Source organism: Engystomops pustulosus, chromosome 1 (assembly GCF_040894005.1).
Source record: "Engystomops pustulosus chromosome 1, aEngPut4.maternal, whole genome shotgun sequence".
Taxonomy (NCBI): Eukaryota; Metazoa; Chordata; class Amphibia; order Anura; family Leptodactylidae; genus Engystomops; species Engystomops pustulosus.
The window spans coordinates 228,400,701-228,416,457 of NC_092411.1; the positions used below are offsets into that span (position 1 = coordinate 228,400,701).

General features: G+C 36.9%; 1 protein-coding gene across 1 annotated transcript; it reads right to left on the bottom strand.

Annotated features, from left to right (window-relative positions):
• Nucleotides 1–2,234: 2,234 nt before the first annotated feature.
• APELA (apelin receptor early endogenous ligand) lies at nucleotides 2,235–15,519 on the bottom strand. The gene is made up of 3 exons (XM_072129294.1): nucleotides 15,384–15,519; nucleotides 11,406–11,495; nucleotides 2,235–4,510 (listed from the first exon to the last, which is right to left on the bottom strand). The coding sequence occupies exons 1-2, from the start codon at nucleotides 15,457–15,459 to the stop codon at nucleotides 11,407–11,409; spliced, it is 165 nt and encodes a 54-aa protein (XP_071985395.1). The 5' UTR covers nucleotides 15,460–15,519; the 3' UTR covers nucleotides 2,235–4,510; nucleotide 11,406.
• Between the last annotated feature and the right edge of the window lie 238 nt (nucleotides 15,520–15,757).

Here is a 15,757-nt window from a genome sequence, read left to right on the forward strand (position 1 = left end):
CTTGAGGGAAGCTAGAATGATCATCCAATTTCTCCAATTTTCTGCTTTATTGGTGTCCTCAGTGAGCTGAATGGCACTTTGTGATAAATAAGTGGGTCTTGGTTGTAGTTTGGGCACTCGGTCTCAAATGTTCGCCATCACTGATCTAGAGTATAGAGATGCATTATATATTATAGTGCGGCTGGATAGGTTTTGAGAAAACCCCTTCCATACACTGCACATGTATTCACTGTGAATCTGAGGACATTCTCTTCTCTTTTGTGGAAGTTCATCCAGAATGTCAATAACTTTGGCCAGTTTATTGAAAAGATGAAAATCTGTCTCAACCACTCTCTTGGTTTGTCGTGCCGTCTCCAGATAAAAACACATCATTTGTCTATAGAAATACATTGCCATAACTTTAATGTTCTGTATTTACGCTTAACTGGACATCCCTTTAGAGGTAGCTTTGTTACTATAGTAAATATATATAGTATTTTAGTGGTAGCTTAGTTCTAGTTTCCTTTTCAAAATAATTTTATAGAAACATTACAGAATGCAAATGTGATTATTGGTAAATTATATTTTTGCACTATGTATATTGAGTTTTTTTTTTCCCTCTCCTACAATGTTGAAAAAAAAAAAAAATACTGAAGTGTTTAATAAAGTTTTCTAAAGTTGATTAATATTGAGAACTCCTGTCCATTGTATACAAGAAAATTCGGCTTTCTGTATGTGTGATATTAACTTCTAGTTATTGTATGGTTTCCATCAGGAACTGTTTGAATTTAAAGGGGTTATCCGGGTTTAAATTTTTTTTTATGGCCAGGCAGGGGAGGGCTAGTTAAACATAATAAACAAGGACTTACCTCCTCCGGTGTTGCCGATGTCCCGCGCCGCGGTCACTTCGATCCGTGCCCCTGTAAACAAACAGGGGCACGGAAGCCGCGCACAGGGAGCTTCCGGTCCGCGATGTGGACGGCTCCTCCCATGCGTCCCGATCTCTCAGCGTTGTAAGCGCTGGGAGATGGTGCGCATGGGAGCTTCCGGCCGGCCGGAAGCTCCCTGTGCGCAGGTGTAATGAAACCGGCGCACGGAGAAGACGGGCCGCGGCGCGGGACATCGGCAGCACCGGAGGAGGTAAGTACATGTTTATTATGTTTAAATAGCCCTCCCCAGCCCGGACATAAAAATCTTTTTAAACCCGGATAACCCCTTTAAGTAGGGGACAGCCAGTATACCAGTCCCCTAGTTAAAGACAGACCTCTCTGCCTACTGTGACCGTAGAATGCTTTATTCTGAATGCTTTATACTTTAGTCCCAGGCTGCAATGATCAGCTGTAAGGTGTCTGCAATGAGGTTTTATTGATAATCAAATTACAGCAAAAATTTTTGAAACTCCAATTGGCATTGGGGCAAATTATTTTTTTTTCTGGAGCTGCAATTATAAAATATACAGTTCTGACTTGCATACAAATTCAACTTATGAACAAAACCGATGGAACCTATTTTATTCGTAACCCGGGGACTGCCTGTACTAGGAAATGCTCTACCTACCTACACAATCTTAATTTTTGCTGTTGATTTCGGCGAGGATGATGGAGGAGTTAAACAAATTTTCCCATCTATACAGGTTGTTTTGGTTGTTTGGCTATGTGAATATAGCCTAATACATATACTGTCAAATAGAGGCCTACTTTTTGCCTCTTTCTGCCCAGTAAACATTGTACACTGTGGGGAAACATCACTCCTTTTTCCTCCTGTCGAGTGGTGTACACTCAACAAAGGCTATAATAGTCCATGGGGGAAGAATGCATTTGTGTTGTAAAGCATCCATCCCTGGCTTCTGCTGAGCATGTGCTTTGGGACATTTATGTAACTGTTCATATAAGCAGCCAGTTGATGGCCATTGATGATGATCTCCTTCCTGCTTTGGTGGTAGAGGTGAAACAGGAGGAAAAATTTCACTGTAAGAGGATACGCCCTAACCCTCTTTTAAGGTATGTTGAGAATGCATCCACATATCCTGTTTGCTATGATATCCTGGAAAATAACTTATCCGATATGTCTACCATGCATTGTTGGTTTATTATATGTAAATTTTCCAAAGCACAAAGTATTGAAAGAAATAAAACACAAGTGACAAATGCTGAATATGAAAACATACATTTTATTACGGTAACAGAACAATGCTTTTGGAAGTGCATCTTTTCCTTTAAAGAAATATACATAAACATTGCAAATATTAGCTCTTATCAGAATATTTTTACTTTAAAATTATTTTCCTAAAATGCACATAAATCCATAAAAAGGATACATGGATATGAATCCTAAACAGCAAAAGAGAATGAAACACTTTGCCCAAGATAGGATCTCATGGTGAGAGAGAGAAGATTGACCTGTGGCTCTCCAGTGCTCGTTATGACTAAAACCCTTTGGTCTTAATGATCAACATTTCAGATGGCCCCTTATCTGAAGTATGTGACTGAAAAGCTGTATGGAGCAATTTCTATCACTTTATATTCCTTCTGATTGATGGTAAGCTGTCATTTCGTGTAAATGTAAAGTTCTTTGCTTGGAACTGTGCATTTACAGTAACAAATATTTTAATGTGTACCCGGTACAACCCCTTTAATTTATTTGGCACTCTGAGGGTGGGAATAAAAAATGTGTTTAGCTACCCCTCTCCCTGGTTAAGACGTTTTGATATTTAACGAGTGTTAATGGTACATGACAGACACTAAATTTTGTGATGAATTCTCTACAACATGCCTTCATTGGATGCAGCCGGTGGCACCATGTTATGGCTATCTTGGGGTATCCGTACTTGTTACATATTACCTGCAGTTTTCTCGCACACATAGCACAGTAACATTGTAGTGTATGAGATTTTTGATAATCCCATGCACCCATTGCTGGGAAATTTGGAATTTTTGATCCCCTGTGAATTATTGCAGCAGATCATGAGGCGGATATCAACTTTTGCTTTGCTCCATCTCCTACTCCGACACATCAAATATGCAGTACTGTACCGACCAGAAAACAGATTTGTCTGATTTTCCATGTGTATTAGCTGCAGACTTACCACTGGGGTGAATCCCGCAGCTATTCTCAACATGCACATATACTCTTAGGGTGCGTTCACACGTTGCAGTTAAAACTGCATCGCAATCAGCTTTGAGGTGCAGTTTTGTCAATTGAACAAGTGAAAGACATAAACTGAACGAGTGAATGACATTTGTGGAGCAGGTTTCCCCTTCAAAATCAAATTCACTTGTTCAGTTCATGACTTTCACCTGTTCAATTGACAAAACTGCACCTAAAACCACCTCAAAGCTGATTGCGATGCAGTTTTAACTGCAACGTGTGAACGCACCCTTATGGTTTAAAGTGGCTTTCCCACAAGTGAAACCTATAAACCATTAACTGCTGAGGATGTGCATACCACCGCTCCATGATGTGGCAGTCCCACAGAAGGGAATGAATGGATGGATGTGGATAAATTAGATGCATCCTTTGTGAGGAAACCCCTTTAATATTTTCAAACCGGAAACACAAGAAAACATTATTTTTTTTTCTTTATGATAGGCTTGAGATCAGATAAAATATTGAAGGATATATGTGTAAACCTTACATTTCTATATAAAAAGAAAGCCTTATTAAAAAGGAATATCTGATATACACAATACTTACAATATATATTTATAAAGCCCTAGACTGAATATTTACAGGTCCATCTCCTGTGGCAGTTTCATCTAGGGTTAGGGAAAAAAAAATCTATGAATGACCTACATAATTGCATTACATTCACATTTTAAGGATCCTCTGTCAGATTCCTTTAAAGCTCTACAAAATATTTCAGCATGCTGAGCGATAAAGCGATGAAGACATAAAGGAACCCATTATAGTCCTTGTGGTCCATTGGTTGCTGTTTGTATTCGTCATACAATGAATCTGGTGGTTACACTATTTTGCTCCTATAACGGAGCAGAGCATTAGAACCGAAGATGGTCTTATCATGACTCCTTTAGAAGCTGATACAATTTTGCAATGAAAATGAAATGCATTCACTCTATACGTGAAATATTGCACTCCTGTGAATGAATATAGTAAATCCTATGCAGAACACTATGTATAATGTACAGACTGGGATGGAAAGCGAAGGCCAAATCTACTCAATGCTGTACTGTTAAACATGGATGCAGTGGTCAACCTCTTGAAGCATCAACAATCCACATAACTCCTGGATGAACACTTCCTTCTATCCGTATTTCCTCCCAAGTTTGTGTAGCAGCAATATCTAGGCCAACTTGTCATTGTGATGTTCCTTCATGCTTGGGGACCAATTGATGATTAATTTTTTTCTCCAGTCAAATGCCTTCAGCTCTTTCAAACATTGTCCTTGTCCATCTTCCATAGTGGAGACCCAGTTCATGGAGATATTTCTTATGTACAGAATAATAAATAGCACATTGTCCTGTCTTTATATCCCATCTTCTCAGATTTAGAGGACTTTCTTTTTCATTTCAACCTAAAAAGACACATGATATTAAATGGTTATTCACTTGGCAAACAAAGATCATCTGTCATTTGTAGTTTGTCTAAAGTTCAGGCATGCACATTTTTTATTTTTTAATAAATGAAAAATGTAGTTAAAAAAATATTGCTAGTTTAATGATAAATAAGTTTGAATGTTATGGTGCTTTATAGAACCATTACATTTTACTCATGATATAAAGTACTTTACTTTTCTTTACAAAACCTAGTATGTTAAAACTTTTATTAAAAAAGTGACATTAAAGTTGAGTAAGATTTTAAAAAAGTCCTCCCTTATCTGTTGGTGACTATAATTTTTTTTTATTTTGGTAATATTGATAAAACTCTACACATCTTTGGTTTTATATAATTCTTTGTTGGCACCCAAGTCTTCTTCACTTTTAGGTCTTTCTCTGCCACATTCCTTAAAATTTGGCCCTCACCAAGTAGCTGATAAATGCAGACAATAGGACTTGTTCAAACAATGATTTCTTTCTGCGGGCTATTTTATTTGGCCTAATGGGGCGGTACGTTTACAGTGCAAGTTAAATACCCTTATATGCAACTGATACTCTGTTGTCCCTCTTCACTTCAATGGGGGCTGACGGCAAATATTTTTTGTTGAAATCAGTCAAATTATCAGGTAACTCATTCATCATCTCCTTCAGAGCTTCAATGGGATTGCGGAAGCCCTTGAGATAGTAATGTTTTAATAGGAACCGTATCAGTCAATTAGTGGTCTTGATATTTAACAAACAGAGCGCTATCTTTTCTAACCATTGCAATAATGTATCACTTGATCTGGTGCCTATAGTGTACTACTCACCAGATAATGTCAGGATGCTAATTTTGTATTCTGACCTAGTGCTGACAGAATTTAGAGCAAAGTTTTCTTAAAAGTTGTACAATGTGAATGGTATCTGTTGCTATTTTTTTCAATTCAAAAAGTAGCATTGCATTCACTTACATGTTAAAAAGAAATTCTTAGGAGAAACTAAAATAACATTATTAGTGGTTTATGGAGAAGAGAGATGTCTACGTTATATTCCAGTGCCACTGTAGTCTATTGACTATGTCTAGTACTGCAGCACAGCTGTGCATGGCCTTGCGAAAAGGTGGTCGTAGCTTTGCAGCAAAAGAATTCAAAAATTTAAACTAAAAACTTTAAAACTTGCCAAAACTTTTGTACGGTTTTGTGACGTAAACTACAACAATAAATGGTGTTGCAAAGTACTACTAGACAATATTAAAGCACAGTGATAAACCTGGAACAGTTTCGCCATCTGAGCTTGTGTGCCAAAGACTGGAATTTGTGGCTTATGCAGGAGGTTCTGGAAACCCTCATTGAAATACACGGGTGCGTTAATGTGCATGAGCCCTAAAATGTAGGCTGTGCTATATGTCAGCCATAAGTACCTGCTGTAAAACAGTAGGCAAGGTCTTATCATATCCGCACTGGTGTTTTTAGCTGACCCTATTTATATTAGAAGAAAATGTGAAAAATTTATTTAGGGCCTTCTTTGTTATACAGGGTAAAAGGTTGGGAAAATGGAATATCTCATAAAATACACAGCAGATTAAAAAACTAAATATAAGTGAAATATTTTTTCAAAATCTATCCAATGATACAGAACTCTACCCCACCCCCTGGCTGGAGCCAACTTACAAATATTAAATGGGAATCCCCATTTTTTATTAAAGATTCCGATTCCCCAGGAAAAATGTAAATTTGTGCAAAGACTTTGAAAAGGCGATCCAAAATCAATCTGAAAATAGATGCATGCAATATTTTTCTAAAAGCTATCCAATGTTACTAAATTCAATATGTAACTATGTAGGCAACAAGAAAAATCCCCATCTCCAGAGGGATTAATCAATCTTTCTGGTGTGTGAGAGGCAATGGGACTCCCCTTACAGCAGCCACTGAAAAGAACAGAAAATTACTACGTCTACATCGTTGTTCCTTGGTTACACTGAATGTAATTTCTAAATAAAAAAATTTAACTCTACCACCTCACCCCAGGGGAATGAAAACAAAGGGTCAACTTTAGAATCATTAGGTAGATGTTTAAGAAATATTTTTTTGATCACATTTTCATCCAATGTATATTTCTCAGTATATCTCCATTTTTTAAATCTTTGTACCCATTTTGATTTTTGTCGATAACAGCGCCATTTGTCAATGTTAATGACTTGAATCGTAGCTTGAACCAATATAATTTTTCCGAATCTGCAATAATAAAATGGGGGTTGCCATTTAAGATTTTAAATTTTCCCCCTGGGGGTGGTAGATGGAGTCGGAGGTCTAATTTGGTATCATTGGATAGATTGGATAGATTTTTGAAATATAGTTGTCACATATATTTTTAGCTTTTCGATCCGATGTGTATTTTACAAGATATTCCACCATCCCAATCTTTTTGTTACACCCTGTTAAATCCTAGCATTACGGAATCCCATGCTTGCAGACCTCCATCCATTCTCAGTCCTGTCTTGTGATTGATGTCTATGTGAACTATAGCATGGAACAAATGTCCCAAAAAATAATCTGTGCACAGGCTACAAGAATTAAATGCACTCATTTGTCTTAGGGTAATTTGGAGATGAGGATCTGATTTATTTCACAACAATTATTTTTCCATTTTGTCTTAGCTAAATAACATATTTCACCTTGAATAATGATAGAACACAACATAAACTTTTACATCTGTGGATGAATGAAACTCTCAGTGTCATGTTACTAAGTTGTTGGGGAGCTGGCCTAAAAATATTATGTGTTTTTCTGATCTCTATCTTCAGACTATGTCATTAGTATAAAGCAGTGGAAACTTAAATCCACACATCTGTACCTGGAGCAGAACAATTCTGGCTTCTCTATCGGTATAGAAGATAGCTGAAGATAGCCGGAAATTAGTCTTTGTACATCTTTTTCATTGCATAAAGTGCAATGTTTTTCATTTTTTTAAATTCCTTTTCTTTGTATTGTACCCATTTTGCACACCTCGAGTTGAGGCAGCCTAAGGATGGGTGAACACGACCATAGTCGGTCCATGCTCTTGCGGCTGAAGCCTCTTGATGTATCTGGCGGGGTCTTGCGCAGCGTTTATTTCTACGCCAGCAATAAGTTAGCATTTGCAATTTTTTTCAGGGCTTCTACGCCATTGACGTGGCACAGAGGCCCTGATACATATGCCCCTATGAGTCCTGTCCTTTGCATTGTTTTGGTCCGAAAATCTGGCCAGCAGACAGTCCACGGTTCACAGACTGTTCATCTTTATATATTGTGTATATACATAGTATATGCAGTGTATGTAAGGTTTTGTTCTCTGAGCTTTGAGTGATACTGTTTTAAGATACCAGCAAATTATAACTTAAAGAAGACCGGTCAATAATGACTCAAGTAGCTGCTTATGTATATGTCTGATGGTGTTGAAAAACAATTAATTACATCATCAGTTTGTACCAGATTCAAAGCAGGCTTTCATAGTGTCATAGTATTTAAGGTTGGAAAAAGACACAGGTCATTCAAGTCCAACCTACAAGATTAAAAAAAAAATTCCCCTATAACCTGTAATATATTTTTTTGCTCAAGAAAGTCATCCATGCCCCTCTGAAACATGTACAAAGAATCCACCTAAACAACGTCCTGCTGCAGAGAGTTCCACAGTCTCACTGCTCTTTAGTTTTAGTGATCTTTGTAAAACTAAAACATGAAGTGCTTCTAACTTTTGAAAACTAGATCTCAATAAATAAAGTAAATTTTGTCTAAATTCTAAACTTTGTCAGAGATAACTATGGTGATTTAGTATTTTGGAACAGCTTTTCTTAACATTGCAGTCTATTTTCCCATATTAACCATGTACTGCTGCTTTATCATGCTGACCATGCAGTCACATCTGTAGATGGATGACCTGAGCTTTGCTTTTGGAATGCACTGCCAGATTTCCCTTGCTGGGGTTAGGTGGATGTAGTATTTTTACAGACGACTCCTTATAACCTGTTTACCTCGTCATGGGGACGCCTCATTAATTTGTTTTGTGCGTGTTCGTCTAACTGGTAAATGTGCAAATGATGCTCAGTTTGTAAGCCAGTGTAAAACGATTGCAGGATTAGATGTCTTGGACAATGCCGCTACTTAACAACCTCAGTGACAAGGTGCTGGTATTTATGTGCTCCTGACCTGCCCATATTCATCATTTGGAGCCTTTTCCTGAGCTCAGACTTCCCAGGAGACCAATTTTACTTAATCATGTGGTTCTTTTGTCATGTGGACATGTTCCCATTAGGGATTAGAATGAATCCACCAACTCAATTTCAATTGGAACCAAACCACATTGAAGCTGGGCGTCTACGAGTGTCAGAATGATGGCCCTGTAATTGTGAGGTTACATTATAATGGAAGCTTTAAAAAGCTGATATGTTCAGAGTATTATTGGTTACCTGAATTGCTGCTGAGACTATTGATATTATCCAGCTGTGTTGCCCTCATTAAATGAAGAAACTCAATTTTGGGTGATGAATCCAGACTGGTAGTAAAGGAAATGAACCTCAATTCTCTCTTCCAATTTTTACATGGTAATATATCTGACATTTGAATGACTAGTTTAGGTATATGTGCATACAATGTAACTGTATACTGTAAGGGAGAATCTCTGCAGTCAGGAGTAGTTATTTAATATTGAGACGTTACTTATGTCTCTCAACAAGGCCAATCTTATGTATATGAGGAAGTTGGGAGGGTTTCCTGAACCAAAGTTGGGCTTACAGCTACATCATGTGTATGGGAGCTCCAACGTGAGACCTAAGTAGCTGTTCACCTTACACTTATTTGGCTGATAGCTGCTCTATATGAAATCTCTACAAACATGAACAATTATGCACAGGCAGTCCCTGGGTTACGTACAAGATAGGGTCCATAGGTTTGTTCTTAAGTTGAATTTGTATGTAAGTCGAAACTGTATATTTTATAATTGTAGATCCAGACATTTTTTTTATTTTTGCCCCGGTGACAATTGGAGTTTCAAAATTTTTTGCTGTAATGGGACCAAGGATTATCAATAAAGCTTCATTACAGACACTTTTAAGATGATTATTGCAATCTGGGGCTATAGTTAAGCTTTCAGAGAGCTTCACCAGAGGTCACAGTGGGCAGAGGGGTCCATTTATAACTCTGGGTTGTCTTAAGTAGGGGACCATCTGTATGCATTTTGAGTGTGAATAAGACACATAGTTATTGGAAAACTAAAATAATGTACTACATGTAGTAGCACTAAATATACTATATGAACAATGGTTTGTTTTCCTCATAAAGGTTTTGAAGTAGTATCTTGACTCTGGCTTCAAAAAATGTATTTGAAAACCAGGCCTTAACCAAGGTCTATGCTTCTTTCACAATTTCATTGCCCATGTGTGGCCTTTTGGTGTGTATGTAATAGAGGAGCTAACGTTGTTCGTGAACTCATAACATCTTAGACTACTATGATGATGTAAAATCAGCCCATAGAAGTAGGGCCGTCTGAATTGGCTCTTATAATTTGGAGTAATTTCACAATCATTTTCACAACCACTTAAGCACACATTGATTTTGTTCTTCCTTCAGCATTCCTTGTAGAACCCATTGGGAATATAAGCCATTAAATTGTGTTAATATATTATTGATATTTAGTATTTTGCACATGTTCTCTAGTTTTTATGTTGCATGTAATATCCTGTATGGTATAAAAGTGCCTGCAGACCTAAGATAACTGCTGAAATGTTATCACTTCCAAAATCTCCACTTAATATGCAAGAATGTCTCAGCTGAGGAGCAGCTATAAACACTTCTGGTGCCATTCATGTAACGGGGGAAGCACAGTCACCAGAGCAATCCAACATGGTTGACCTTTTTGTTTTTTCCTTCCACAAGCTTCGGCAGCCCATTCAGGTTCTAAAACTCCTTTTATGTGTATGAAGTTGTATCACTATCTACTGATGAGAATTTCCAGAGTGTGTATTTTCTGTCATACATCATAGTAAAATCAATACAGAAATAAAACACTTAACAGAAGTGATATTAAACCCTTCCCTACCTTATACTGATCTCAAAGAGCTCCATTACATAAATGTGCTGAATGTGTAAGTAGCTTACAGCTTATTACAGATTACCTTTGAGAATACATATGCTTCTGCTTAAATGAAACGTCAATTAATCAAAAAACCTGATTAAAAGGAGGTCATAACCCCTGTTATCCAAATTGACAAATACCTTACAAATATGTCAATGCATCCGACCTAGAATCCGCTGAGACCAAAGGGATTTTAATCAGAAGGTATTCCTTGTGGAGTCATATAGAAGGTTGACAGACACATCAGCAGGTTTTAAGTAAGTGTGTAATAAAGGGCCTGCATGGTATTGTTGTAGTGTTATATATGTCTATAAAACATTATAAATTATGAACTCCTCGTTTATTGGAGTCTATGCTTTCATTTTTGGTGTAATTTGTGCTCATCTCTATGTGGTTTTGTATACAAATACAATATTTGTTGTTGAGTCGTAAGGTAGGTCCACAGTGAGAATAATTAATCCTATTGTTTGTTCAAGAATTTTATATTTATGGTGAGAAATATTTCAATACAATCAGAATCCACCCTCATGCCAAAACTCTATATGTAGGTACACCTTGTGCTGTTGTACAGTGTCATGAATTGGATACATTTGCATAAAACTGAATATGGTAGCCGAAATGGGTCACTGCAAGTATCTCCTATTGAAATGAAAATTAGTTGATCCATAGTAACCGGTTCTAATCAGAGAGCTACTGATTCGCGATTAAGCACCTATTTTATGAATATGAGATCAATATCTGTAGACCAGAAAAGCTGTTCCAAGTTAATGGCTCTTATATACATACCTCAGGGGAAGGGCACTCTGGAATGGAGAGGCATACACCTTTTCAGGAAACAGTTGTGTCTGTGGGGTCTTCTCCGTTGACCAAGGTTTGCTAAAACAAAATTACATAAATTTAATTTTTTGTGTTATTTTTATAACTTTTACATATACTTTTATTTTCTCCTGTTTGAGTATTGAGGAGGCAATGCAATGAAACAAAAGATCTTTCTTTTACCAATTACCAGAGCTTCTGCCCATTGCGTAGGGAAGGTACGAAGGAATGGTGGCAAAATGGTCTGTGTGTGGTAATTGTAGCTGAGATTGAATGTTTGACTATCACCTTGCACACTGTTTCAAACCCAAAAACTGCATGTTCTATCTCCAAAGCATTGCAGATGGCCAAGGCCGGAGTGTAAACAGGTGCACTGCTGTCTGCCACCAGAGCCCATTGCTTTCACGCCAGCATTTATATTCAAATAAAACCCGGATTGTGTTGTAAGTCCTTTAAATCCAACCCCACAGAGGTGTACGGGATAATAATTGAGTCCTTTCTGTTCAGACTCTGTAAGAAGATTAAGTTCAGCTCATTACATACAAGTTTAAAAACCATAATAAGAGCTGTTGTCAAGGCATTTCTTTTCCCCTAATTCTGTGATTCCATATGCTATTGTGGTAAAATTAAATTGAATCCGAGGAGGTCTTATATTTACAGTACACGATGCTTTAGCTGTACTAGAATCCATCTGATCTGAAAGTAGCCGTAGGTTGGGTAGTAGTTAACCACCATCACCTTAAAACTTTTGTTAGTCAAACAGTTTCCAGTTCTCCTTTAGGGCCAGATGCACACAAATGTGACCCATAAGCTGGTCTGATCCCAAGGACCGAACACAGTGAATTGGATGGGAGTCTTTGCATCTCAGAAAAGTATGTTGCAAGGAACTCCTTGCATCATATTTCTCTCTATATATAGCAGAGACTCCCATCCACTGTAATGTGTTAAGTCTCTGGGATCGGACCAGCACACCGATCCATTTCCACAGGCCAAACAGGTTTATGTGCATTTGGCCTAAATGTGAGGGGTTTCCCTAAGATTTCTTACCACCTTCAATCCAGTTCTACTTATTTGGGTAGACTTTAGACAAACCTACACAAGGCACATCATGGTCCCTTTGGTAGATGCCAAATGATCAACAACCTCTCCCCAAGCTTCATTATCTATAAATGTTTTAAGAATTGTAAAATGCATTGATGTTAATTTGTTTTAAGTGAAAAGGAATATTGTTGGTTCATTACAAAGTCTGTATATGCAAACATGGCTTATTATTTTAATTGCTAAGGATTTGTTGTAATTGGTTTCAGAAAATCCTTTGGCTGTAATATTTGAATGTAGATAAAAGGTTTTACCATAAAGTCCTGGATATTTAGGTCATGGAGGATCATATGTATGTGTTTGTCAACAAGGATGTTTATATTCACAGACCGAAGGTAAAACTGATGCCTGCTCTGACTAGGCCAGGACTGTTGAGGTTGCTCCTTGCTCCTACAACACTTATTTCTTTATAACCAGATTAACATTAAAACCAGTAGAAGTAGGGAATTGTGAAATGTGTTGGGGTAGCAGATACATTACTAAGGGATCTGTCTGTTTCCGGCTCCCACCATAGTGTAATATTGTAGAGGGTGCCCGTCGTTATATACCCCCTATGATCAATATTTAGATAATTTCTTTTTGGCTGTAAGCTGCCTTGAGCTATGTATTGGTTCCTTTACATAAATCTGTTTCTATAGACTATGTATTATCAATATGCATGGTAAAATAAGCCTCAGTTCTCTTCTGCCTTTCGCTATCACTTTAACTGAATGAATATAAATGTGTTTTGGATAATTACGCACCTCCCCTAGGCCTTCTCTATACAAAGGTGCAATAGATCTTTATTGACCAGGTGGATTGCAGTACGGACACAAGGTCTCCTTTGAGCTGCTGATTTAAATCTATGTTGATCACTTGCCATTGTGCCGGACACCCGTCACTATTTGATATGCATTGCGACTGACCCTTTGTTAAGCAACAGGCTGTATTTCATCCGTTGTAGAGGACATTATTGTAATCCTCTTCTATACTCCGCACACCCAGTTGTGTTATACCAAGCAAAGTCCTTGTAATAGGGGACTTGACCAAAAAATTTCCCCTAGAGATGTACTCTTGCCTTATATTAACCATAAACACATCTTATGTGCTATATGTGACTATATGTATACATGTAGCTATGCTAACTTTGTGAATCAGACCCAACCCAAACTCAGTCCCAAAACATCTTTAGCAGGCCTCACTGCTAGGTGATTACTACTCATCCACAATAGCTGGTAGGGAAGGGGGGTCTATGGATCATTTATATTATGTTATATATGTTTTATATTTTTGATCAAAAGACCCCCCCCCCCAAATTAAGATTTTCTTCCTATTTGTGCCATTTACTGATATTACAAAGTCATCCTCGAGCATAACTTTAATGTTATCATGAGTATCGCTGTTACATGAATTCATTTGTTGCAATAAGGATATTTCTGAAATGCTCAGAGTAGACATAATTACTCACGTGTATGATGCAGTCAGGTATTGCAGTGAGGATGTACAAGATGATAAAAGCCTGATGCCAAGCTTTATTATGACTATCTGTATTTAGCACTAGTCTCTTATACAGTCTAGCCATCTACCTATTCATAGATCCAGCAGAGAAGTCCATACCTACATCTGAGATCTACGTAGGTCTAAAACTATTTCTATAGAGAAACACATGTGTATAGGGGCATATTGTATACAATCATACCATCAGTTTTTCTCTCTATATGGGTATGTTTTAGTTTTTTGAAGCAGATTTTTCAAGTCTCTGATTCTAGAGTCTGAATCTTGAGCTCCAACCACTGTTTGCAGCCTGTTAATTGATAAGCTTCATTTAATGGCTCTGATCACCTTTGCATAAATGCTGTCATAAATGAAACAATGTATTTTTTGCCTCATCAAATTTAATTTTGTTTTGTTCACGAACTACTGACACAGTTTACCATTCAAATCAATAGGAAACATGTTGTTAGCATCTTACACACAGATTTTGGCAAATGGTTACATGAAAAACATCTAAAAACTTATTGTGCACATTAGTTTTAATACAAAAATTGTCCTACTCCTACACATATACATCAGTATGTATAGAATATATGACTTTTCTCCATAGTCAATGTAATAGTAAATGTTTAACTGGGATGTGACCAAATTGATACAGGTTTAGAAATACTTCACATTCCCTAAGCATTATCTAGTATTTCAGGTGCATAGGCTTTTATAACCACGTTACTTTACTAGGGTTACTTTTTAACCCTAATAAAGATATAATCATTTTATATGCTATATATATATATATATATATATATATATATATATATATATATATATAGTGATAATTTAATGGATATGGAAAACAATGGCTATAGGGATACTAGTAGAGAAAATGAATATAGGTCTGTGATTTATTTCATATATAGATATCTGAAATAAATCACAGACCTATATTCATTTTCTCTACTTAATGATATAGTATCCCTATACCCGTCATTTGCTATATCCATTAAATATGTAATTTATAAGAAACTTAAATGATTTTCTATGAATTTCAAAATATAATTTGAAAGTAGTAAACATATGATGGGCATACTATACAATTCATCTCTGTCATTGTTCTGGTTAATTCTTATATACATTTACTATCTGTCTATAAACCACATGCAGAAAACTTTACTGAACAAAACAAAGTTATAAAACAGCACTAAAGTTAAAGAATAGCTCAGAAAACAAACATATTTTGCAACAAATGTAGAGACAAAAATTGGATATAACTAGTAAGTTTTCTGTGGAAATGTAAATCATTACAAGAAAAAAAAAAGCTGAATTTGCGATAAAAAGTTTCTATAAAATAAATGAAACACAAAATAAATGTTTTCTCACCTGGCCTCTGTCCGTGGACAAGGAACAGACTCATCAGGATGATAAATAGAAGGTAAAATAATTTCTGAAATTTCATTTTTCCTTGTGGGGAGTGAAATCCCTGCGAGACGTCCAGCTGATGTATCAATTCCTTGAAAATGCTTTCAACTAACTCAACTCAGAGTGAGGTGGTTGCTGCATATCCCTGCAAGGTTAATGATCACAGGAGACAAGGTTAAAGCGCCTCCCACTTTGCCTTTCCCTCTCAACAAGACTTTGGCTCTTACTGCTCTCTCTGGATAAATACTGGTTCCAGAATAAAAGTAAACAGTAGCTGCTGCCAATGTATACGGCTTAAGAAACAAAAGAGAGGTCTTCCCTTTAAATACCACCCA